The sequence below is a fragment of the Acinonyx jubatus genome, chromosome A2 (genome assembly GCF_027475565.1).
Source record: "Acinonyx jubatus isolate Ajub_Pintada_27869175 chromosome A2, VMU_Ajub_asm_v1.0, whole genome shotgun sequence".
In the NCBI taxonomy this organism is placed as follows: Eukaryota; Metazoa; Chordata; class Mammalia; order Carnivora; family Felidae; genus Acinonyx; species Acinonyx jubatus.
In genome coordinates this window covers 159,919,306-159,944,334 of record NC_069383.1, presented here as the reverse complement: position 1 = coordinate 159,944,334, position 25,029 = coordinate 159,919,306, and the positions used below count along the sequence as shown (strand labels likewise).

The following is a 25,029-nucleotide window of genomic DNA, read 5'->3' as shown; positions in this document are numbered from 1 at the left end:
TTGAGTCCTAGCACTTAAGACCTTGGATATATGACCTTTATTCACCTCCTTATGCCTCGGTTTGCAAAACGGGAGTGATAAATCGTTTCAGGGGCTCTTTCCAGCCACCTCCCCCCCCCAGGGGTCACTGCCCATCCATCCGGACAGGGCTAGGTGCAGGAGAGGTGGGCTGGGTCCAGCCAGGCCCTCAGTCCCTGAGCCTCCTGATGCCCTGGGTGAGCCGGAAGGGGCTTGGGGGCTTTGCTCTGGCAGACGTCGACGAGTGTGACCGGCAGCCATGCGGAAATGGGACCTGCAAGAACATTGTTGGCTCCTACAACTGCCTCTGCTTCCCTGGCTTCGTGGCGACACACCGTGGAGATTGCATCGGTGAGCCCCTGGGCCGGTGGGTGGGCCTCATTGCCCCGCCCTGAAAAGTGGGTCCTCAGCTTGAGGGCACCCCTCTGAAATAAAGGGTCTGGCCCCAGGGATCCCTTCAGAAAAGCAACCCCAGTGGTCGGTGCTCCCTCTAAAATAGTCAACCACAAAATTTCCCACCGACCCCACAGTCAGGCGTCAGGAGGTCTCTCGCTAGAGCTTACGCTCAGGGTGACGGCAGTGGGTGGACAGTATAGAGGACACAGCACAGACCTGGGTGGTGTGATGCTGCCACCTGGGTGCGGTGGTTAAAAGCATGAATTCCAAAGTAAGGCAACATGAATTCAAATCCCAGCTTTGCCACCTGCCAGCTGTGTGACCCCAGATGAGTCGTTTTACCTTTTACCTCTCTGGGCTTCAGTTTCCTCTTCTGCAAAAAGGAGATTAATAGTAGTACCTACTTATGTTAATGTTAGACCAAACAGACAGTAATAACAAGAAATGTTAGCAGAGATGAAAAAAGATATCATATAAAGAGACCAATTCCTTGAGAAGACATAACAACCATAAATACATATGCATCTAACAACAGAGCTTCAAAACATACAAAGTAAAAAATGACAGAGCTGAAAAAAAAAAAAGATAAACCCACAGTTACGGTTGGAGACTTCAACACTTACCCTCAGTAGGAGAGGGGACAAATAGAAAATCAGTAAGGATAAGGAAGATCTGAACAACACTGTCAATCACCTAGACCTGGTCAGTATTTATAGAACATTCCAGAACACACATCCTTCTCAAGTGCACCTGGACATTTACCAGGAAAACCCATATTCTGGGCCATAAAAGAAACCTTAGAAAATTAAAAAGACTTTTAGTCACACAAAGTAGGTCCTCAGAATGTAAGGGAAGTAAACTAGAAACCAGTCACAGAAAGACATTCCGAAAAATCTCCAAATATTTGGAAATTAACCAGTATATTCCTAAAGAATCCAGAGATCGAAGAAGCAATCATAAGGGGAGTCAGAAAATATTTTTGACTTAAATGAAAATGAAAACACAACAAAATTTGTGGAGTTCAGCTAATGGAGTACCCAGAGGCAAATTCATAGCTTTAAGTGCTTGTACTAGAAAATACTGCTATCTGCCTCATTGGATAGTTGGATATACAGAGCCTAGCACATGAATACATGATAAATTGAAGTCCCTGCCATCAACTTAACTTCATTGTGGACAGAGTGCAAGGGAGGCTCAGAGCCCCAGGACTATGGGTGACCCCATCCGCCCATATCCCCTCTGCAGACATGGATGAATGCACCACCCTGGTGGGGCAGGTGTGCCGATTTGGCCAGTGCCTCAACACAGCTGGCTCCTTCCACTGCCTCTGCCAGGATGGCTTTGAGCTCACGGCTGACGGGAAGAACTGCATAGGTGAGTCTCGCCTTGGAGTGGGGAGTCATCTCTGCCAGCACCTTGCTCCAAGTTGACCTGCAGTTCATACTTCCAAGTGATGATGGTTCCATTTCATAATCATGCACTTATTTTAAGGTATAAAAGGAAATACAACTAGCACATCACATCCATGTTTTCCCAGGATTTGTGGTTTAGGGTAAGGCTGTCTTAAAAACCTGAGTTTTCAGGGCACCTGTGTGGCTCAGTTGGTTAAGCATCCGATTCTTGGTTTTGGCTCAGGTCACAATCTCGCAGTTCATGAGTTCGAGCCCCGTGTGGGGCTCCGCACTGAAAGCACGGAGCCTGCTTGGGATTCTTTCTGTCCCTCTCTGCTCCTCCCCTGGACACACTCTCTGTCTCTCTGTCAAAATAAATAAACTTAAAAAATGCTTTTAAAAAGCCCTAAGTTTATGGGGCGCCTGGGTGGCTCGGTCAGTTGAGCGTCCAACTTCAGCTCAGGTCATGATCTCACAGCTCACGAGTTCAAGCCCTGTGTCCAGCTCTGTGCTGACAGCTCAGAGAGCCTGGAACCTGCTTCGGATTCTGTGTCTCCCTCTCTCTCTGACCCTCCCCTACTCACGCTTGGTCTCTCTCTCTCTCTCTCTCAAAAATAAATAAACTTAAAAAAAATTTTTTTTAAAAACCCTAAGTTTTCTGAAATAAAGAATAGTCAAGGTGCTACATGGATTACACAGAAATCATGAAGGGGGTCTGTAAGTGGCTTAAGATTAGGGGCCTTGCTCCTTCCCTTGGACACCACATAGCTTCACCTATAAGCCCCACTTTAGGACCCAGAATATCTTTCCCAGGCTGTCTCTTTTTTCCTGAGTCTCAACTCTTCCCCTGGACCCACGAAGACTTGTTCTGGGGCCCTTGGTCATCATGCAGTGACTACAGGTGCTGGTCCCAGTCCCAGGTGAACCCCTGGCACAGGCTGGTGCTGGGACCCCTCGCCTTCCTCTCCCCAGACACCAATGAGTGTTTCAGCCTCGCGGGAACCTGCCTGCCAGGCACTTGCCAGAACCTCGAGGGCTCCTTCCGCTGCATCTGTCCCCCTGGCTTCCAGGTGCAGAATGACCGCTGTGTCGGTGAGTGTCTCTCTGGGCCTCTGTTTCCCCATCTGTGAAATGGGAATGCCAGCTGGGGTCTTGGTGAGGGTGGAGGCGTCCTTAGCCCAGCACCCAACACAGCTGTGTACACAACTTCTGTTACGAGGATTATTTTGGATGTTCGGCTCAGGGTCTCTCTCTGGGGCCCAGAGGCTTCTTCTTCATGGATCCTACAAAATGGGCATGGGTGTGGGCTTGCAGGGCCCAGAGAACTCCTCACTCTTGGTGGGTGGTGGTCAGGGACCAGTCTGGCCCGAGTTCCCCCTGGTGTAAGTCCCTGTCTGGGTGACTTTGTACCGAGTCGGCTACTCTGGACCAGTCTGGCCTAGGCAGGTGGGCTGACCTAGATCAGTCTGGACCCTCTCTTCTGATCTATTCTCTCTGGGCTCCCCTAAGTACAGTATGAGCTAACCTCATCCAGCATAAGCTAGGTTTATCTGATCCTGGTTAGCTTTGTACACGGTCAGTCTCTAAAGATGAACTTTTCCTGACCATGACCCCTGTCCCGGAGATACCTTCTAGGAAAGACTCCTCCCCCGCCCCCAACACAGCCCAGCTGGTGCTCTGGCTCACTGCATCCCGAGGGCCCCTGGCCCGTGTCTGTCAGTTCTCGGACCCGCCCGGGCTGGGCTGCCACTCTGTCCGCCCCCTCCTCCCCCGACAGCTGAGGCTGTCCTACCCTGGCAGAGGTCCTGCCTGCACTCCACCTAGCTCGTGTCCCTGCCCCCCCAGACATCAACGAGTGCTTGGAAGGACCCAACCTCTGCCTCTTTGGCACCTGCACCAACAGCCCTGGGAGTTTCCAGTGCCTGTGCCCACCTGGCTTCGTCCTTTCTGACAACAGGCACCGTTGCTTTGGTGAGTCTGTGGCTCTCTCTTTGAGAAGAGGTGGAAGGTAGGGCGAGAAGAGTGGGGCCACCCCGAAAAGGGGGCTGCAGTTTCCTGCATGGATCTCCAGGAGCTCTGCCCAGGCAGAGGTGCTTCCCGGCATTGGTGGGGTTTTTCTAGTCCAAACAGCCTCTGCGCCAGACAAGTCACTTGCACGGAGGGCTATCCTGGTCCAGTCTGGGCTAACCTGGTGTCCTGGGCTTTGGTTGTCCTGTAGTGGCTGTGGTTGCCCTCCGTGGGCTGGCCTCACTTCAGCAGGCCCGCCTTGTCCAGTGTGTGGGCTAGTCTCAACCAATCCAAGCCAGCATCGTCTCTCCCCGGTTAGGGGCAGCAAAGCAGAGGGCAGGGCAACCCAATCAGTGTTTGTTGTTCAGACCCCAACCTGCCCTTGAGGACTTCTCAGGCTGATGGGAGTCCAGGGCTGATGAGGGGGGTCCACGATGATGATTGGGGTCTCATGTCCCAGGTCCTCTGGCTCTCTGGAATCAGTTGCTTCGCCTCTCCAGGAAGGGGCTTTCTGAGCCACGAATAACTGGCTGAGTGTGCTCCCCTTGGCACAGCTGTGGATGTGGGGTGTCACTGGAAGGGATTCCCAGGGGTCCAGCAGAAGCCCCAGGGCTGGCCCTCATTGGCCCGGTGTAGGTCACATGTCCATCTCGGAGCCAATCACCACAATGGGGGGGTCCTGATTGGCCACTTGGTAGGGTCTGGGCCCTCCATTCTTGGGGCCTCCACCTTGGGGTGGTGATCAGGGCACTACCGATGACCTTTCTAATGTTTCCCTGTGGGGGGTCACCCCACAGACATGCGGCAGAGTTTCTGCTTCACCCACTTTGAGGCCGGGAAGTGCTCTGTGCCCAAAGCTTTCAACACCACCAAGGCCCGGTGCTGCTGCAGCCAGAAGCCTGGCGAGGGCTGGAACTACCCCTGTGAGCTGTGTCCTCAGGAGGGCAGCGGTGAGCTTCCTGCCCTGTCTGTCTCCCCTTAGATTCCGCCTGCCGGCCCACATCTGTTTGGTTTCCTACACACGCTCGGGGGGGCTCTAGGGGCCGCAGCAGCCCCTGACCCTCACCCCCTTCCCTTCTTGGTGTCCAGCTGCCTTTCAGGAGCTCTGCCCCTTCGGCCATGGGGCTGTCCCAGGCCCGGATGACTCTCGGGAAGGTGAGCCCCTCGCCCACGGGCCAAAGGCCCCTCGCAGCCGCCTAGCCCTGTCTGGGCTCTGTCTGTCCCCCGTTCCCAAGTCTCAGGCTCCCTTCTTGCCCAGTGGGTGGCCCGGACCGCACCGGCCTGGAGGGGAGGAAGAGACCCCCCGAGTGTGGCCGGGGCGTGACTGATGCCGTGTCTGGCACCCCCGCCTCCCGCAGACGTGAATGAGTGCGTGGAGAACCCCGGCGTCTGCACTAACGGCCTCTGCGTCAACACCGATGGGTCCTTCCGCTGCGAGTGTCCCTTTGGCTACAGCCTGGACTTCACAGGCATCCGCTGTGTGGGTGAGTGACCAGCCCGCCCACGCGCCCGGAAGGAAGGAGCGGAGCAGACAGGGCAGAGGTCAGTTGCCCACTCAGGCCAACCCACTGAGCACGCGCATCCCGCGTGCAGCCCGGAGTTGCGCCAGATCAGGCCCGTGTGGTCGGTGGCACTCAGGGGGTGCGGACAGGATAATGTGGAGATAGCGAGGGCGGGAGGCTCTCTGCGGGTCCTGACGGCTCCCTTCCCGCCTACGCCAGACATAGATGAGTGCGCTGTCGGGCACCCCTGTGGCAAAGGCACCTGCACTAATGTCATCGGAGGCTTCGAATGTGCCTGCGCCGACGGCTTTGAGCCCGGCCCCATGGTGACCTGCGAGGGTACGACCCTGCCTGCCTCTGGGCTGTGTGATGGGGGGCGTTGGTGGCTGGCCTGAGGGCGGGGGTGTGGATCCCACAGGCAGACCCTGCCCAGCCCGCCCCTCCCCTGGCCTCCCCAGACATCGACGAGTGCTCCCTGAACCCCCTGCTCTGTGCCTTCCGCTGCCACAACACTGAGGGCTCCTACGTGTGCACCTGCCCGGCCGGCTACGCCCTGAGGGAGGACGGGGCCATGTGCAGAGGTATGATGTGCAGGAGAGGCGGGCGGGGCCCCGGGCTCCCCATACCTCGATCCTGGAGAAGATAGGGAAATGCGAGCCTGTGCCCAAGGGGGAGCACCAAGAAATGGAGTGAGGGCAGCACTGAGGCAGTGAGGTGCGGTGGGTGCTCTTCTGTGAGTGGTGCTTCTGTCGTCATGAAAATGGGGTCTCCAGTCTTAGCAGGCCAGTGGTTCTGGTGGCCTCTGCAGTGGCTGCTGGGCTCGCCCTGAGCTGAGTAGGACCGTGAGGGCTCTTACTGTGTCTCCCAGGGGACGTGTGGTGGTGATGCCTGAAGACCTTTATTTTTCATGTTTTTATTTATTTTTAAGAGAACATGAGCAGGGGAGGGGCAGAGAGAGGGGGATAGAGGATCTGAAGCTGGCTCTGTGCTGTCAGCAGTGAGCCCGACGCAGGGCTCAGATTCACCGACTGTGAGCTCATGACTTGAGACAAAGTCAGACACTTAGCCGACTGAGCCACCCAGGCTCCCCAACAGTTTTGTGGTTTTTTTAATGTTTTATTTATCTTTGAGAGAGAGAGAGAGAGACAGAGCATGAGCAGGGGAGGGGCAGAGAGAGAGAGAGAAGGAGAGACAGAATCTGAAGCAGGCTCCGGGCTCTGAGCTGTCAGTACAGAGCACAAGGCGGGGCTCAAACTCACAGAGATCATGACTTGAACCAAAGTTGGATGCTCAACCGACTGAGCCGCGAGGCGCTCCCTGACAGGTTTTTAAAAAACGTTTATTTATTTCTTTTGAGAGAGAGAGCAGGGGCGGGGCAGAGAGAGAGGGAGAGAGAGAATCCCAAACAGGGTCGGTGCCATCAGCTTGGAGCCCAAGGAGGGGCTCGAACCCGCGAACCATGAGATTAGGACCTGAGCCGAAATCAAGAGTCAGATGCTGAACCAGCTGAGCCCCCCGGGCACCCCTGGAGACAGTTTTCATTGTGACAGCTGGGTGTGGGGGCTGCTGCAGACATCGAGTAGCCAAGGATACTGCTGAATATGCTACAGCACACAGAAAGACCTTCCACCACGAGGAAGTCTCTGGTCCCAAATGTCCTTAGTGTCGAAGCTGAGAAACTCTGGGCTGGGACTTGGTCCCTCCAGGGCTGTCTCAGGGTTAGCATTCTAGGGACCATGTTTAAGGCCGGACGGATTCACTGACCCTGACGTGGGCAGGGGGACACAGGTGTTGGGACAGTCCCGACCCCTCAGCTTCGTACTTTCGGTACCCAAGGGCACAGAGGGAAATGGGACCTGGGCCCCCGCGGCCAGGCCACGGGGCGCCTGACCTTGGCCCCCTCTCTCCCTGGTCATCCGCAGATGTGGACGAGTGTGCGGACGGTCAGCAGGACTGTCACGAGCGGGGCATGCTGTGCAAGAACCTCATCGGCACCTTCGCCTGCGTCTGCCCCCCAGGCCTGCGGCCTCAGCCTGGCTCCGGGGAGGGCTGCACAGGTATGGGTGTGCTTGGGGGTGCAGGGCCCCCCCGGGGGAGACGAGTCAAAGCAGGAGAATGTGGTGGGAAGGGAGCGTGCAGGGTGAGGGGAGGCTGGCTTGCGGGGCTCCGGCCTCCCCACCGGCCTCATCCCTCCCGCCCCAGATGAGGACGAATGCCACGCGCAGCCCCGCCTGTGTGCCAACGGCCGCTGCGTCAACACCGCGGGCAGCTTCCAGTGTGACTGCGACAAGGGCTTCCAGCCCAGCCCCGCTGGCACTGAGTGTCACGGTGAGTGTGGCCACGCATGACGGGTACAGCTCTCCCAGGCCAACCCCCGCCCCCGCCCCATCTCAGCCATGCCCCTGCCTCGGCCTGGAGCCGCGGGCCAGCCCCCTCGAGTCCCCACCAGCCTCCTCTTCCTCACCCAGTCCAGGCTCCAGCCTGTCCTGTCCACTTCCCTGGATGTCCTCCATCTGCTCTGTCCCCGCTGTCTGTCTGTCCGGCCCACTGCCACTCACACCTCCTCCCTAGTGTTCCCTGGCCCCCGTGCTGCCCTTGACCGTCCGTGCTGTCCGCGGCCACAGGCGTCTCTTGACCCTACGGGTCTGCAGCTTCTGCCTCGGCCTCGGCCCCCGGAGGGCATCTGAGAGTGCTAGGTGACAGCGGTCTGGAAGATTGCGCCCTGCGCCCACGCACAGCTGTGTCGGAGGCACCTGGGAGCCCTTGCTAGACTCTCGGTGCCGCCGGACCCCGGGGGGAAGGGGGCCCTGGACGGCAGGTGCCTGCCACCCACCCGCCTGCCCCGTTCTCTGCAGACGTCCGGCGGGGGCCCTGCTTCTCCGAGGTGCTGCAGGCCACGTGCCAGGCTCGCTCGAGCAGCGGTGAGGCCGTCACTAGGGCCCAGTGCTGCTGTGGGGGCGGCCGGGGCTGGGGACCCCGCTGTGAGCTCTGTCCCCTGCCTGGCACCTCTGCCCACGGGACCCTGTGCCCCCACGGCTCAGGCTACACCGCCGAAGGCCAAGGTGGGTGGGGCATTTGTTCTCGGTCGTGTCTGTGTCCCAGAGGGGGCTGGGGTGTGCGAGCCAGTGCGAACCGGACCCCGTTCGTTGCTGTGCACGTGCATGAACTCGGGCGAGCGGGTGAACAGGTGTGTGAGCCGATGTGTGTGTGTTCTTTGTTCTCTGCGGGCTCATCGGGGAGTGTGTGAAAAAGGGTGCAGACCGGTGTGCATTCACTGGTGTGTGTGTTGTGCGTGCCGGCCGCATGAGGAGCATGTGCCGGAAGGTGGGTCCGTGTGCTTTGGATTCCAGCGAGTTCCACCAGGGCGGGTAGGTGTGTGAGTGAGTGTGAGTGACTGCGTGCACGAGTGTGTCTCATCCAGCGTGTCAGCAAGGGTGGGACAGGTCACCCCAAGCGAGCAGCGGTGACCCCCAGGTCTGACGAGGGTGTGTCTGGGGGGGGCGGGGGAGACAGAGGAGCCGCGGAACGTGTGTCCCTGTGATTCTGCAGGAGTGTCGGCCTGTGACTGGCGTGCAGTGTGTGTGTACCTCTGCCTGTGCTTCCGCATTTGTGTGCGTGTGCCCTGAGGTGTTGCAGTGAGGCTGCGGGAGGGCATGTTCCCCCTGCCAGGTGCTCTCGGGGTGTAGTGAAAGGAGCTGCATTAGTGAGTCCGGGGCGGGACTCACAGCCTCGGGGAGGGGTCCCTGGGGTCAGGCGGGGCAAGTAGAGGCTGAGCCTCTCCCGGGGGAGAAGGCTGCCGGCCAGAAGGGTGGAGGTGTGCCCCAGGGACCCGAGGCAGCCAGCGCAGCTGAGCCCTGCTTGTCCCCAGATGTGGACGAGTGCCGCATGCTCGCTGACCTCTGCCCTCACGGCGAGTGCATCAACAGCCTCGGCTCCTTCCGCTGTCGCTGCCAGGCTGGGTACGCACCGGATGCTGCTGCCACAGCCTGCCTGGGTGAGCCTCCCGCCCCCATCCCCTGGCCTGGCCCGGCCCTGCTCCCTCTGCACAGCACCTGGCCTATGCTTCCGGCCGAACCCGGGAAGCAGAGCATCCCCAGTCCCGCCCCCAGCCCCGACTTCATTTGGGCAACTTTCCTCCTGTTACTTTGTGCATCCTAAGATTTTCAGTTTCGTCGTGTAGCAGGTGTTCATTGAAGTCAGGGGTCAGCAAACTCCCTCCAGCTCAAGGGCCTAGTCCGGCCCTCTGCTTATTTTTGTTAATAAAGTTTTATTGGCAGTTTTATTTGGTTTCCTCTCCCTCTGTGGCTGCTTTCCTGCCACAGAGGCAGAGCTGAGTAGTTGGAACCGGAACCATGTGGCCTGCAAGGGCAAACATGTTTAGTCTCTGGCTTTTTACAGAAAAAGCGTCCATTCCTTGTATAAGCCCATAGATTCTGATTGGTTCGGGCCTGGGAAGGAGGCCTCAGCAGGACCTGAGTGGAGACCCCAGCCCCTGACCCCCTGGGGGGGACATCTGTCTGACACCAACCCCCCCCACCCCACATGCTACCAACCCTCTAGATGTAGACGAGTGTGGCCAGATGCCTACGCCGTGTACCTTCCTCTGCAAAAACACCGAGGGCAGCTTCCTGTGCACCTGCCCCCGAGGCTACCTGCTGGAGAAGGACGGCAGGACCTGCAGAGGTGATGTCCCCCCCCCCCCAGGCCCTGTGGGGCTTCGTCCCCGACCCCCCGGGGATGCCCCGGGCACATCCCCGGCCGCTCACCCCCGGGTCTTTCCCCTGGGAAGCCCCCGGCCCCGGGGGGGCCCTGCCCTGAGCCCGCGGGGACGTCTGTGCTGCAGACCTGGACGAGTGCTCCTCCAGGAACCACAACTGCCAGTTCTTCTGTATCAACACCGTCGGCTCCTTCACCTGCCACTGTCCCCCCGGCTTCACCCAGCACCACCAGGCCTGCCTCGGTGAGTCCTCTCACCCCTCCCAGCCCCTGGCACGTGACGCTGGCCTTCGCTCACTTGTTCTCCAAATAAGCGGCAAGCCCCCCGTGTGTGCCAGACGGCGGGGACACAGAGGGGGTCAGAACAAAGCCCCTGCTCTGTTGGTGCCCACATCCTGCCAATGCCTAGGACTTCGGTCTCCTTCCTTGCCCTAGGGACCTGGGAGGAGGAGTCCCTCTGACCTCAGCCCAGGACGCTCACCTTTGCCCCTGACCGGTCCCTGATGGGTCTCTCTCCTACGGTCTCACGGGGTCCAGAGCGGAAGTTGGTTCCGAAGCCAGAGTTGCAGGGGCAACTGTCACTCCCATCGCTTTTTAGTGTCTCGTGGCCTGGGAGATCCAGACCTCCCCTGGGGGCCAAGCCCAGCCACGGGTGGCCCCATTCAGGCTCCCACTAGTCCACTCAGCCCACACCTACTGAGACCTACAGTGGACCAGGCTGTGCTCTGGCCCGGAGGTCTTTGGACTCCAACCCTCAGGTCAGGCCTGCCCAGCCCCCCACTTGCTTCTGTTGACAAAGTTTGGTTGGCACACAGCCACGCCCATTCATTTGCATAGGGTCTGTAGTCGCTGTTGCGCTAAAATAACAGAGTCAGAGCCAAGTCGTTGCCACAAAGTCACACATACCTCCTAGCTGTCCCTCTACAGGAGCCGTTTGCCTCGCCCTGTTCTAAACCCTGAAGGTGCAGCAATGAACACAGGAGACAAGCTTGCTGCCGCCATGGACTGTCCCTGCTAATAGGGACTCCAAATAGACACAAACAGCAAAGGGGCACCTCGGTGGCTCAGTCAGTTAAATGTCCGACTTCGGCTCAGAGTCCGTGGGTTTGAGCCCTGCGTCGGGCCCTGTACTGACGGCTCGGAGCCTGGAGCCTGCTTCGGATTCTGTGTCTTCCTCTCTCTCTGCCCCTCCCCTGCTCCTGCTCTGTTTCTCTCTGTCTCTAAAAAACAAATAAACATTAAAAAAAAATTAAAAACAAACAAACAGTAAGCTACCACCATAGCCTGTTGGAAAGTGATGCATGGCATGAGAGAAAGATAAAGTGAAGCAGAGTAAGGAGATCAGGAAGGCTGCAAGTTTTCCACTAGGGATCAGGAGAAGCCACATCCAAAGGGACTTTTGTACAAAGAGCTGACAGAGGTGAAGGAGGGAGTCACGTGCCCATCTGGGGAAGAGCCTTCCAAGCCTTGAAACAAGATGCATTTCTCTTTTTCTGCACATTCAAGTTATCTTCCCTGCTTCCTAAGATGAGCACACTTAATGTGGCATCTGTATGAGTTTGTAGCTGTTTGCACATACACATGCGGGCCCGTGAGCCAGTGCAGACACCCAGCAAGCTCCCGTGGGACTTCTCTCTCTGGAACAGAGTTGAAAATCTCAGCCAGGCTCCCCACTGCGTAGTTACCAGGGATCGAGGGCTCCAGATCATTCACGATTCACATCTGTATAGCCTATACCCCTGGTGGGTGGTCTTAGGCTAACTAGATCAAGGGTCTGCAAATTTTTTCTGTAAAAGGCTCTACGGTTGGGGTGCCTGGGTGGCTCAGTCAGTTAAGCACCCGACTTTGGCACAGATCATGATCTCATGATTCGTGAGTTCGAACCCTGTGTCAGGCTCTGTACTGACAGCTCAGAGCCTGGAGCCTGCTTCAGATTCCCTCCCTCTCTCTCTCTCTCCCTCTCTCTCTCTCCCTCTCTCCCTCTGCCCCTCCCCAACTTGCACTCATTCTCTCTCTCTCTCTCTCTCTCAAAAATAAATAAATAAACATTAAAAAAAACAGTCTTGCCATTGTAGGCCAAAAGCAGTCATAGACAACATGTCATAAATGAATGGGCATAGCTGTGTGCCAATAAAATTTGTTTATGATAAACAGGCAGTGGGCCAGATTTGGGTCTCAGGGCCTCTGTTTGCTTATGATTAAACTAGAAGATCAAACTTATATGACCACAGTATGCCCCCTGACCCTTGGCCTGCTTTGTGGATGCAAGGGAGAGAGACCATAGTCGTGCCAGGGGCCTCTCTCTGGTGAAATCCTGGCAGGAATCCAGGGCTAGTCTCTGTGGCCCCTCAAAGGACGGCTCAGGCATGACGGATGACACCAGCAGCAGATACAGGAGCCACTGTGGCTGAGGAGCCCAGGTCCCCAGCGTCTCTCATACCCAAGAGAGATCCCAGGTCCCCAAAGGGAGGCGTCTGGTGTCAATCTTCATACCCTAGGGAGCCAAAACGAGGGTTCCCCCCGCCCCACCCTGGAGATGCACTGTTCACTCCCTAAACTCCCAGCATGGGCCATTAGCACGGTAGCCACACTGTCTGGTAACCAGCCCGTCTCTGCTCGCACTGATGGCACAAAACCACAGACTGGGCAGCTTGAACGACAGACACTTGTTGCACGCGGTTCTGGAGATTGGAAGTCCAAGGCCAGGGTGCCGGCCTGGTCGGTTTCTGGTAAGGGCTCTCCTCCGGCTGGCAGATGGCTGCCTTCTCGCGGTGTGCTCCCATGGCAGGGAGAGCAGGCTCTCTGGTGTCTCTTCTTACAAGGGCGCTAACCCCGTCCTCAGGACCCCACCCTCACGGCCTCATCTAAACTGAAGCCCCTGCCGGAGGCTCCACCTGCAAACACCATCACTCTGTGGAGTTAGGGCTTCAACATACCAATCTGGACTGGAGGGGGGACAGCCACTTTCAGTCCATAATCCAGGCTGACATGTCATGATGGTCCGGTGTCCGCGAGGACAGAGTGCGCTGTTACCCCCAGGAAAAGGGGTTTTGTTCATCTTTGAGTCCCGTGCTGAGCACTGTCCCGAGCCCTGTGTGTGACTGGATTCATCTCCCAAAACCGCGGTGAGGGAGGTGTTACCATCTCTGTGCTACAGCTGGGGAGACAGGCCCACAGGGGGTAAGTCAGCCACCCCAGGCCACACAGCTTTGAGGTGCCGCAGACAAGATTCAAAGGAAGTCGTATACGTGCTTCATCTCAAACGTTCAAGGCAGTTCTGTGATGTGGGAGCCGCTACGGATCTCATTTCACAGAAGGGGAGACTGAGGCACGGAGAGGGCCAGTGACTTGTCCGGGGGCTGGGTAGGCCCAGCATTGTGGTGCTGGCCGTGAATCCCCTAACCGCTAGGCTGTCCTGTCCATTCCCTGTCCTCTGCAGACAACGACGAGTGCTTGGCCCAGCCTGGCCCGTGTGGCACCCGGGGGCACTGCCTCAACACCCCGGGCAGCTTCAGCTGTGAGTGCCACCGAGGTTTCACCCTGGACAGCTCAGGTCATGGCTGCGAAGGTAGAGCTGGGCTTTGGGAGGGCTCTGGGCCTGGGCTGTGGTCCCCAGGGCCACCGGGCGAGTCCTGCCACCCGGTCTCTGTCTCGCAGATGTGGATGAATGTGACGGGCCCCATCGCTGTCGGCACGGCTGTCAGAACGAGCTGGGGGGCTACCGCTGTGGCTGCCCCCAGGGCTTCACCCCGCACTCCCAGTGGAGCCAGTGTGTGGGTGAGTGTCAAGGGCCCCCCATCAGAATCTGTTGGGAGCAGGCAACTAGGAACCGCCCCCACCCGGGATGTTGGGATAAAGCACAATGACCTAAAGTGCTTCTGGGCCGGTCCGGGAGGTAATGAGGTCCCCACTGCTGGGGAGACTGGGGAGTCGGGGGGCTGCAGATAAAGCACGGCCAGGTTCAAGCCCATTTCCTTGGGAGTGGTGGCCTGGAGGGCCCAGCTGAGAAGGATTCTGAGTCAGCACCTGTGAACACTAGGAACGAGTTCTGCGATTGATTGGTGATGCCTGCCGTGGGTGTGGCAGTAGCAGATTGGAGCGCGTGCTGTATCTTTGCCTTAGCTGCTCCCGAGGCCCTCAGTTTGGGGGACTAGCCTGTGCCCCAGCCTCCTCCATCGCATTCTTCTCTTTGTGCTCCAAGCCCTCCTAACGACAGCCTCGTCCTTACCGCCTCCGTTTGTGCCTTCCGGACAGTCTGGCTTTCGCCCTCTACCCTTGGGCCCACTCTCTCCAGGCGCCTCCACCTCCGCTGCTCTGGGCACTGCTGCCTGCCCCTCCCAGACGCTCTCCTCCCTCAGCCTCTCTGATTGACGTTGCCTTCTCTCTGGTTCCTCCTCCTCCCCTGATGGTGGGTCCTCAGCTAAGTTTCCATCTTTCCCCTGCTGTGTGGCATTTGGCCCCTGGGGACCACACACACACACACACACACACACACACACACACCCCTTTGCCTCTGCTGCCGGTTCTCCTTCTCAGCCTGCTTCCCCCTCTGCTTTCTCATTTGCTCATTCCTGCAGTGGGCTGTCCGGGGTCTGTCTTGCGTCAGGCCCTGTGGATACAGAAGTGGGCCAAGTAGCAGACTCTTGTCTAGTTAGTGGTGGGGACAGGGATGAGTTAGGCTCATGGTTCTCAGCTGGGAATCATTTTGCCCCCTCGGAGACGTTTTGAAGCATCTGGGATACATTTTGCTCGTCACGCCTGGGAGGTGGGAGCTCCTGGCATCTAGTGGGTGGGGGCCAGGGATGCTGCTTAATGTCGTGTGGTACACAGGACAGCCCCCACCACAGAGAATGGCTCGGTCCCAGATGTCAGTAGTGCCAGGGAAGAAACCTCGTTCGAGATCATGCCACCATTTAGGATTTCTGGGAAGTTCCAAGAAATGCTTGGAAGGAGAATTACAGGGCTGGGGCAGACCTAGTCCCGGGGCTGATGGGGAGCCTGATGGAGGTTGACTTTGACCCTGGGCTCTGGAGGAGGAGCCGGACTTAGTGGGTGGAGATCAGGAGGGCTGTGGGCGGGGGGCCTGGGGGTGCAGAGGCCACCCCCTGCCCCCCGCGTTTCCTCTCTCCCCTCCCCACTCACAGACAAAAACGAGTGCGTGCTGTCGCCTGCGGCCTGCGGCAGTGCCTCCTGCCACAACACGCTGGGTGGCTTCCGCTGCGTCTGCCCCTCTGGCTTTGACTTTGACCAGGCCACGGGGGACTGCCAGGACGTAGATGAGTGTGCCGCGCAGGGCGGCCCCTGTAGCTACGGCTGCGCCAACACCGCCGGTGGCTTCCTGTGCGGCTGTCCCCAAGGCTACTTCCGGGCTGGGCAAGGGTGAGGGGCTTGCGTAGGGCGGGCACAGATTCCCAAACCCTGCGAGAGCACGCGCACACGCACGCACGCGCACACACACACACACACAGGTGGGTCCGTGTTCACATGCATTTACACACATGTGCACGGAGCCCTGAAAACACGTATGGGTGTGCACACAAGCTCACACCCGATTCTGGCATAATTACCTTCGTGGCAGATGAACCCACCCGGTAGATGCACACTTCTCTGTAATACACTTGAGCACACAGCTCACACGGATGCCAGCACGCCTGCGGACCCCTCCGCATTCGCGTATCCCAGTGTGCACATCCTGGGGTGTGAGCAGGTTCGCACCTAGGCCCAGGTCAGCCAAGGGATGCATGCACACAAGCGCACATCCCTTGTGTGGGCACGCACAAAGGCACAGCCACACATTTACACACCAGCACCTGCCCCCGTGGGCGGTGAGGCTCAGGGTGGGGGCTGGAGGGGCTGGCTGGGGAGATACTGCCAGCCTGCCCCTGAAGGCCTACTGCCACCTTGTCCTGGCCCAGGCACTGCGTCTCTGGCCTGGGCTTCAGTGCCGGGCCCCGGGAGACGCCAGGAGAGGAAGAACTGATTTCATCTGAAGCCTGCTATGAGTGCAAGATCAACGGCCTCCCACCTCGTGACCGGCCACGGCGCAGCGCCTACGGCGGCCACCAGGTCAGGAGAATGAAGGGATAGGAAAGTTGGGTCGGAGGGGCGCTCACTATTAGATTAACTAAATATGAGTGCGTTGCTTTGCCTTCCTTTCCCCTCTTGTTTCTTCCCCCCCTTTCCTGGAAAAACAGTGGCTCTATATGTCATCCCACTGTTACAAATATTTTCTGTAAGCTTCGCAGGGGTAGGGCCCTGTGTCTGTAAGAGTGAGGGGAGTGGTTGTCAGGGCTCCTGGGATGGGCGCCAGCGGATCTGGGCAGAGGAGGACCGGGCGGCCCCATGGCTTTGCCTGCAATACTCACAGACTGCCAGCAGGTGTCAGCAAGGGCACGTGTCTGCGCAACACGCTGGGGAAGGGCGGAAGTGTCCAGAACCCAGGGGCAGGGAAACAGGAATAGCTTTCACTTTAACACAACAAGGGAACCACCCCTCAATATGTAAATTAAGCGAAACCAACACCAAGGAGAAGAAAACACAGATAACCTCCTGTGGGACTGGCTACGTCACCAAGCCCAGGCTAGCCTGCCATTGAGGCCCCTGGCTTATTCAGGGCCCTGTCCGGCTGCCAGGACCAGGAGCACGCTCACAGCAGTTCACATAAAGAGGGGTTTGTCATAGCACACAGGGTGCTCTCAAAGAGCCCAGATGCAGGAAGTGCAGCAACCCCCACCCCCACCCCGGCACCGGAAAGCAGCTCCTCTCTGGTGCAGCCAGGTCTTGTGTTTCTCACTGTGGCGGCTTCAGTGTCGTGTGGACAAGTGGCCGCCTGTCTGCCTGTCTTTGCTTTCCCCTGGGGAAGCCGCCTCCGCCGTCACGCCTCTGTCTGTGGCCCAAGCTGACGGTGGGCCTTGTGACGGAGGGCTAGATGGAGGTCAAAGGCGGAGAGTGCCCCAGGTTGTCCTCCAGTTTAGAGACTGGCTGAAATCTCTCAGCCGTGACCCCGTGGTCCCCTACCCACTGCGTTCCGACGCTCCCCGCCCCTCACCGTCCTCTGCCTGGTCTTTCTCCACAGGTGAGCCTGGCCAGCCTTGACTCAGAGGCCCCACTGACCTTGGGCCTGAACCTCTCGCGCCTGAGCCAGGCCGAGCACATCCTGGAGCTGCAGCCAGCGCTGGAGAGCCTGGCGGGACGGGTCCGTTATGTCATCGCCCGTGGCAATGAGCAAGGTTTCTTCCGCATGCATCACCTCCGTGGCCTCAGCTCCCTGCAGCTGGGGCGTCGGAGGCCCGGGCCTGGAACCTACCGGCTGGAGGTGGTGAGCGTGGCAGGGCCCTGGGGCACCTGGCCGGAGGGGCAGCCGGGACCAGGGGGCCGGGCCTTGCGGCTGAAGGTGCAGCTACAGCTGCTGTAGTTGGAAGGACACCCCCTCCCCCCACCTCCTGGCAGACCCCAGGCCCCTCCTGCAGCCCCCCTGCTCCGGACTCACTGCATGGGCCCTGCCCAGTCCTTGCCTCGTTCGGCGGGATTTGGAGGAAACTGAGGTCACCGAGCTCACTGCACACCGCAGGGAGCCCCCGGGGTCCCTGGTGAAGCCCTGGACTCGGCGCGCCCCGGCGCCCCCCGTTCGTCCTCCTCTCCAGAGCTTGGGACGGACCGACCCCACCAGCAACGGGGTCACTGACTGGGAGGAGCCCCAGAACTCAGGAAGAGTAAAATGCTGTGCTGTGACCTCAGGCGAACCCAGCCTCTGCCCAGGGGGACCCCAACACTCAGTCTCCCCTAGAGACGGCTGGAAGCTGGCGCACGCACCCTCCTTCTGCAACAACCAGGGTCACGGAAGGGCCTGTGATTCGCCGAGTCCGGTCAGCCTCAGGCTTCCACTTCTGCACTGCACCGCGGCTCACCCCCCGGGGGTCGATGGGACATGGAAACGGACAGCTGGGGGGTGTACCTGGGGCTCGACCCTCCGAGCCGAAGAGCCTGTGGGGCCCCAGCCAGAGTTGGTGACACCGCCACGCTCGGGCCCCCGGTGGGGTGGGCTGGGGTTCCAGGATGCTTTTATATCAAAAGCAGAGACCACAGTAAAGTTATTTTGGGTTAAGCCGGCCTCTTTGGCGTGTTCTCGAAGTAACGAGATGCTGCCCTCCGCGGGGCCGGGCTGGGCTCACAGGTCAGGGAGCGGGAGGCCCCAGAGCTTTGGAAGGATGGGCTTCAACCCGGGGCTCTGAGGGGAAAGCGTGCAGCCGAGACGCAGGCGAAGGCCGCCTTCCAGCTGGGGGCGTGGGACACGGCACCCAGGCTGCAAGCGGGTTCTGCGAACCTCAGACCTGCTAGTGGCACAAAGCCAGGCTGCCGGTGGCAACCACCGAGGGCCCGGGTGGCTTCACCGGGGCCGATTCCAGCAGCTCACGCTCCCTGACCACGTACCGCGTACCCGGCACCGTTCTAAGGACCGTTACTGACCCGCTTGGTTGTCCTTGCAACTCCGTGGGATAGAAGCTGTTGTGTTCGGCCCCGTTTTACAGATTGGAAAACAGGCTTACGGATGGCAGGCCACTTGGCCAAGGTCACTCCAGGTTGCAGGTAGCAGGTCACCCTGCCCCGCTCGCAACCTGCCTGGTCCCAGGGTGAGCCGCACCTATACCTAATCTGATGGCCTCGCTGGATGCCAGGGGGCCGTCGATACGCGGTCGGTGTGTGTGTGTGTGTGTGATGTGTGTGTGCAGACGGTAGTGCGTCGGTTGTTTATTGTCGTCTCTGCACCCGGCGCGGGGCTGGAACTCCCAACCCCGGAGGTCAGGAGTCCCACGCTCTGACTGCGCCAGCCAGGCACCCGGTGGTAGTGCATTCGGTCCCCACTAGCTTGTACGAGGCAGGCAGTGATATCACCCATTTTACAGTGGGAGGAACCAAGGCTTAGAGGGTTTGTAGAACTGGCCTGAGTTGCCTGCATAGCCTAGCGGGGCCTCGGTGTGACCCCTGGCCCCAAACCGCCTCTTGTCCTCTAGAGATGAAGCACTGGGTTTTCATCTGGAATGTTCTCTCTCGTGGTGGAAACTGAGGCTGCCCGAGGATGGGACAGCTGGATGGCTCGAGTCTAGTGCCTGGCTCCGGGGCTCTATTCTTGGCTGGGTTCCGGGCCACTTGACTTATCGAGAGTGTTTCTGGACCCCTGTCAGAGCTTGCAGAGGGCTCCTCCGTGCATTAGCCAGGCTCGCTACAGCCCAAGGGTGTGGGCGGAACAAACGCAGCGACCCCCATTTTACAGGCGAGGAAAGAGATGCCAAGAGAGCGCGCGGTTTGCTCAAGGTCACCAGCTGGACTCACACCCTCGCCTGCAGCCAGCATGCCCCCCCCCCCCCGGAGCCGTCAGCTTGAGGGCTCAGCACAGATCCTGGGGTGGCATTCACGTGGGATTCAACACAGTCTGGGATAGCAACTCACACCCCATAAGGAAATGTGACAGAGACAGGAATGACATCCCACCCCAGGGATGTTTTAAATAACGTTTATTTAAAAATCATAGAAAAGCATAGTCTGGGAGGAGCGTCCCGGGACGGTCGGGAGCTTTGCAAGGACCCAAAGGGACACGGGCAGGCGTGGCCCAGGGTGGGTGGCAAGAGGCTGCGGTGGGTGACAAATCCAGATGATCCACTACAAGACCCTCTGCTTACAGCTGACTCTGGTTCCTGGAGCAGGCAAGGGGCCTGAAGCAAGGTCAGGTCTTTCCTTCCAGCTGCCCGAGGAGCAGGATGCGGCAGGAGCGATGGGACAGAGCCAAGAGCAGGCTCAGGCCCGGGCACTGAGGTCTGAGCTGAATGACAGGCTGGGGCACCTGGAGCCTCAGGGGACAGTTGTGGTGGGGAGAGGTCCGGCCCACCTTCGTGCTGGCTAATCCTGGAGGTGTTCGGGCTCACGGATCTGCAGGGGTGGGGGGGGGCAGGGATTGGAGGGGTCAGCAGGTGAGGGGGACTGGAGTAAGAGCTGGGGACCCCGCTCACCTGACACTTCGTCTCAGCACTTGCCGAAACCCCCGCAGCCGGGTTAGGGTAATGAACAGCCACCCGAGTGTCAACCGGCAGGACTGACCACAGAGTCAGCCCCCTCGGTCCCGGAGTTGAGTCCCCTCCCCCAGCCTGTGCTGCTCTAGAGAGCCCTCATCCCTCAGCAATGGTGACACGGGGGGGGGGGGGGGGGGGGGGGCGGAGGGATGGTCACATGATCAGAGTCCTCACCTGGATGAGCTGTCGTCCGGAGGGCAGTTTTCGTCTTGTTGCTTCTGGGGGGCCAGCTAACCCCGGACGGGGTTCTCAGGCGGCTTCTGTGATGCTTTGCCTTCCGCGCATCCAGGAATTCTGTCCAGTACTTCACCCTCTTGTCCCGGGGGTTGCCGCACACCATCCTGTGTTTCCGCAAGAAGAATCTGGCGGGGGAGAGGGTGCCCAGGTTGGGGTGTGAGCCGGGGGCAAAGTCGCGTCTGGGCCCCGCCCCCCGCCCCGCCTCCCAGGCCCCACAGCCCCACTCACATCACAGCCGGCAGGTTGCAGCTGCCGCTCACCTCCTGGCGCTGGTACCCCAGGGCGCGCTTCAGAAAGTCCAGGCTCTCGAGCCGGTGGTAGGCTAGGCAACAGTCCTCCGAGAAACCTGCGGCCGCGACCCGCGGGCTCACATCTCTGTGCGCATGCGCGTGGACAGCGACGCACACACACCTGCCGCAACCCTCCCGAGGCCCGCGGAGGCCAAGAGACAGCCCAGATGATAAGGAAGGCACCCGGCTCACCTTTGGTCCCTTGATAAGGGGACCGCTGGCACGAGTTGGAGGGGGTCCACGGTCCCGGGCTGGGAGGGGCCCAGGACCACAAAACGAATGAGGGATCAGAGTGAATGAGGACTTCCACGAGGGCTCTGGGGCAGAGGAGGGCAGACGCCCCGAGGAGGGGCCAGGGGACGCGGCTCCCAGCCCAGGCCCTTCGAAAATGAATGGGCTGGCCGGCTGCTCCTGATGTCCCCGCTCCTGCTCCGGGCTGGCCGTTCCCCACCTAGGGCTATCTCCAGGGCCTCCTCCTTTCTGTCCCCGTCAGAGTGACCACTCGGTCACTAGACCAGAAACCAGAAGGTCTCTGTTTGTCTACTCGTTGCCTGACAAAAGCATTTTGGGTTCCTACTAAGGTGCCAGACGTGTAGACAAACACAGAGGGGAATTGGACCCAGGGCTGTCACGGGGATCCCCCAGCCTGGTGGGGACACCCAGAGGTCGATCTGTGCCCGGAGGGGGAAGGGCAGGGACCTGGGGGTGGTGTCTTGGAGGAGGGTGCCAGCAGGGCCTGGGAGGGTGGGCGGGTGGAGGTGATGTGAGAGACAGTGCAGCGGCCTTCAAGGCCCTCCGGGACCCATCTGTCTGCTGACCCCCCCCCCCCCCACCTCCAGGAGCCACACCCAAGGTCTGGCAAAGTGCAGTGGGAAGGATGGGGGAGGAGGGCGGCTTGAGCCTGCCCTGCATCTCCAAACCTTGGCCCCAGAGGGCGAGGGGCAGTGGTGTCAGATGGACCCTGGGTTTCGGTACCAGGCAGGCAGGGGGCCACTCTGCCCCTAGGATCAAAGGGCCCCGAGCTGGGCCTGGCTTCTGGAATGGCCTCTGATAGCAGGACAATGGGAATGAAGCCCAGCCCCATCTTGGGCAAAGGCTAAGGTCTGCTGGAAGCAGAGGACTAGGGCCTCTCAGACCAAGTGAGGGCAGGCGGGGCAGGCAGGGCGGGGGGTAGGGATGGTGCTATGGGGTTTGGACCAAGCCGGGGACCCTGCTCAGCCAGCTGCTGGGGCTCAGGCGCTTCCCCCGGGGCCCATGGGGATGCAGGAAACAGTGGCGGGACTCCTGGGGGACACTGTATGTCCAGAACTGGCCTTTGGTCACCAAATCCTCAGGTGCCCAATGTAGGGAGAAGTGGGAAGGGACTCCCCGTGAATAACAGTATGGTTGTCATTGTTGTTGCTGGGCACCGGGCCAAGAGTTTTGCAAGTTACCAGCCCATTGGAGTCTCATGTCCTATCTGTGCAGCAGGAATCCAGAGGCCCCACTTTGCAGATGAGGAAACCGAGGCTCATAAAGACTGAGTAGCAACACAGGTAGCCCAAGGCGGGTGGAGCTGGGATGGGGGACCCACTCCCGTTGGTCTCCAGGGCTCTGCAGGGTCATGTCACTGCAGCGTGTTCCCGGCAGTAACTGGCCATGCCACCACTGGGAGCCATACTCTGCTCCCCACAGTGTCTGGGCTCACTGGAGTCCTGGCAGGGAGGCCTTGGGTCACGGACGGTGGAGGAGGCATCACAGGGGCCCTGGAAGGAGGGACTGGGGGGCCTGCACCCGCAGGGAGCCGCAAACACATGCCAGGAGTTTCTGCATGACTGGGGCGGGAGTTGTGCATCAGAATTCAGTGGTGGAGACATAACGGGTGGGGGTTGGGGAGCTTCTGGAGGAGGGGAGGAGCAAATGGGGGAGGGAGGGCAGGGAGGATGGATGGGGAGAGGAGGGCTCCAGGAGGCTGGGTGGGCACGGCCCACGACGTTACCTTGAGCGTGGACAGGACACCAGATGCCCACAAAGCTGGCCGCCACCACCAGGCACAGCAGGAGCCACAAGTTCATTGTGCACCGGCTGGTCCTGCTCCCCAGGTGTCTGCAAGAATAACGGGAGAGGTGGGGGTGATGAGGACCCCAAACGGACGGCAGCAGACCCTGGGAACACTCCCATCTCAAGCCAGGCCCCAGGGCCCTCTGCAAGGGAGGCAGGCGACCCAGGGACACGTCGGGCTGGGGGGCCTGGCGGCTGGTCGGGCTGGTCCCAGCCAAGACTGGGGGAAGGACTCACCAAAGTCCGAGGGATCCCAGGGGCTGGTGCCTGCTGGGGTGAATCCAAGCTTTTCTGCCTGCCAGGCCAGCAGGCTGGGCATTTTATAGATGGGGCCCCACCCTGAGGCCACCTGCCCTCCGCCACCCTCCCTCCTTCTACCTCCTCCCCTGCTGGGCCTCCAGGCTTCTCCCCGGTTTATCTTTCTAGCTGCTTTCTCCAAAGTCAAGATACACCTGCAGGACATTGTAGGCACCTGGGGACAAGAGGACCTACATCAGAGGGCTGGCAGGAAACACTGACTTTCTCAACTACTTGGATGTGAGACAGACAAGGGTTGGCTCCCTTGGTGGTGGGAGGCAGAACCACACAGATGGACAGACCCAGCCTGCCCAGGCCACTTGAAGGCTGGCTGCCCTAGGACCACCCCCCCTCCATCACTTCCTCCCCCATCCAGAACTCCCCTGCTTTCTCCCCGAAGGGCCCTTTGTCCTCCCAGCATTCCCTCTCCCGCGCACACTGGGGCAGACACAGCCTTCCTGCACAGGGGCCTCAGGCTGCCTTGCTCCCCGCTCCCAAGCCACCTGTCCGGTGGGGCCCTGACTTCACCCCACTTTTCCCTCCTTCCCCACAATGGGGGGCCTTACAGTTTCATAGAAATGCCCTGGTTTTGCCAACAGGCAAACCCATTGAAACAGAAAGTAAAATCAGTAGTTGCCATGGGCTGGGAAGGGAGAATGGGGGGAGGGGGTGGGGAATGTGCAACTTGGCGAATATTGTGAACGCAGGGAACCTTGCACTTTTTTGTTGTTGTTTTTAAGATTTTATTTTTAAGCAATCTCTGCGCCCAGCGTAGGGCTTGAATCCGCAACCCGTGATCGAGTCGCGCGCTCCACTGACTGAGCCAGCCAAGCGTCCCCGGAACCTTACACTTCCGATGGGGTGCAGTGTAAGGTATGTGAATTTTCTCGACTGTTACCTTGAGAAAAATGTTATTAACATCCACCACAACAAAGAAATGCTCTGGTTTTGGAAGAAATGCCTGGAGCCCTAGGTAGCCGCGCGCCTGCGGGAAGCAAAGCAAAACCCACCTAGAAGGCATATTTTTCTTTCCCTGGGTCAGCGTGGCTCGCCTGGTCAGGGGCTCCACGGGTGGGAGTGGGCGGTTGCAGGGGCAACGGGGCTTTGCAGAGACCTCACAGCTGATTGGCTTGAACTGTTAACTTTTTATTGCTCGCATCCTTAGCTATAGAACACTCCAGGTATTTACCACACCCGTACCCTTCTCATCTCCCCGTCCCGCTAGGAGCCCCTGGCGGGGACCCTTCGCAGCCCCCAGGGGAGGAATCCTGTGGGTTTGGAGGCGTGGCTTACACTAGGGGCGGGGCTTACAAGCCCCGCCCCGCTCGGGGAGCTGAGACTCCCCGCGGCCAGGCCCAGCGCCTAGTGGTCCGCGGAGGTGGCTGTGGCAGCCCCCAGGGCCCGCTCGCGACTCCGGTTCCTCGACCTCTTGCTCTGGGTGTGGGGCGGCGGGGGGGGGGGGGGGGGTGTGCGCAGGCGGGACGAGACGCGGCTCCGCGTGGCTGGGGGCGTGGGGACGCGGCGTGGCGGGCCCGGCCAGCCTGTCTGCTCAGGCCCACTGCACCTGCCTGTCCCGTCGCCCGAAGCCGCCAAGACGTGGCGTGACCCAGACTCTCCTGAGGTCCCCGCAAGCGAGCCCACTTCCCCTCCCCGCCCCTCGGGGTTTGTCCCACCCGCAGCCTTCACCCCGGGCGGGTGTCCGAGGAACCTGGGCGCAGGGCAGGCAGGGATTTGCGTGATCCTGGACCCGGTGCAGGTGTCAGGGAGCGGGGCGGCGTGCTCAGACCCTGGTGAAAACCCGGAGTTCTGAAGCCCGCAGCTGCTGAGTGTGAGGGCGGCATCCTCACGGTCAGGGCCGAACTGGGAAAGGGGAGGCCTCTTCTGTTCCTACAGCTGCTGGAGGCGCCCCTGTGGCAAGAGCGTAGCTGGGGGGACAGAGGCCTCCTCCTGCCTCCTGGCCACCAGCCCTGACGATGGGGGCCGTTCGGGGTGGTCTCCGGCCTGAAGCTGAGCCAAGGTGAGGGACTGACCACATCCCAGGGCCTGCAGGTCGGAAGGGCAGGCAAAAAGC

General features: G+C 59.8%; 3 protein-coding genes across 5 annotated transcripts in view; 1 reads left to right on the top strand and 2 right to left on the bottom strand.

Moving 5' to 3' along the window:
• HNRNPM (heterogeneous nuclear ribonucleoprotein M) overlaps window positions 1-10,079 on the bottom strand; it is a 297,965-nt gene extending 287,886 nt beyond the window's left edge. For all 3 annotated transcript variants that reach the window (XM_053219976.1, XM_053219977.1, XM_053219978.1), the window contains exon 1: window positions 10,061-10,079. The gene's annotated coding sequence lies outside the window, so the exon portion shown is untranslated. The remainder of the gene's footprint in view (window positions 1-10,060) is intronic.
• Window positions 1-17,800, top strand: part of FBN3 (fibrillin 3) — a 57,584-nt gene extending 39,784 nt beyond the window's left edge. The window contains exons 45-64 of the mRNA XM_027050269.2: window positions 253-369; window positions 1,660-1,788; window positions 2,778-2,897; window positions 3,651-3,776; window positions 4,610-4,762; window positions 4,902-4,967; window positions 5,171-5,296; window positions 5,534-5,653; window positions 5,773-5,895; window positions 7,237-7,371; window positions 7,517-7,642; window positions 8,170-8,376; window positions 9,183-9,308; window positions 9,875-9,997; window positions 10,158-10,274; window positions 13,470-13,598; window positions 13,688-13,807; window positions 15,175-15,409; window positions 15,946-16,096; window positions 17,106-17,800. Coding sequence (XP_026906070.2) covers window positions 253-369; window positions 1,660-1,788; window positions 2,778-2,897; window positions 3,651-3,776; window positions 4,610-4,762; window positions 4,902-4,967; window positions 5,171-5,296; window positions 5,534-5,653; window positions 5,773-5,895; window positions 7,237-7,371; window positions 7,517-7,642; window positions 8,170-8,376; window positions 9,183-9,308; window positions 9,875-9,997; window positions 10,158-10,274; window positions 13,470-13,598; window positions 13,688-13,807; window positions 15,175-15,409; window positions 15,946-16,096; window positions 17,106-17,444 — 2,888 coding nt within the window. The 3' untranslated portion in view covers window positions 17,445-17,800. The remainder of the gene's footprint in view (window positions 1-252; window positions 370-1,659; window positions 1,789-2,777; window positions 2,898-3,650; window positions 3,777-4,609; window positions 4,763-4,901; window positions 4,968-5,170; window positions 5,297-5,533; window positions 5,654-5,772; window positions 5,896-7,236; window positions 7,372-7,516; window positions 7,643-8,169; window positions 8,377-9,182; window positions 9,309-9,874; window positions 9,998-10,157; window positions 10,275-13,469; window positions 13,599-13,687; window positions 13,808-15,174; window positions 15,410-15,945; window positions 16,097-17,105) is intronic.
• Window positions 17,801-19,527: 1,727 nt separating this feature from the next.
• CCL25 (C-C motif chemokine ligand 25) lies at window positions 19,528-23,050 on the bottom strand. Its single transcript, XM_053219967.1, has 5 exons — window positions 22,899-23,050; window positions 22,600-22,706; window positions 20,560-20,677; window positions 20,269-20,456; window positions 19,528-19,954 (listed from the first exon to the last, which is right to left on the bottom strand). The coding sequence occupies exons 2-5, from the start codon at window positions 22,673-22,675 to the stop codon at window positions 19,947-19,949; spliced, it is 390 nt and encodes a 129-aa protein (XP_053075942.1). The 5' UTR covers window positions 22,676-22,706; window positions 22,899-23,050; the 3' UTR covers window positions 19,528-19,946.
• Between the last annotated feature and the right edge of the window lie 1,979 nt (window positions 23,051-25,029).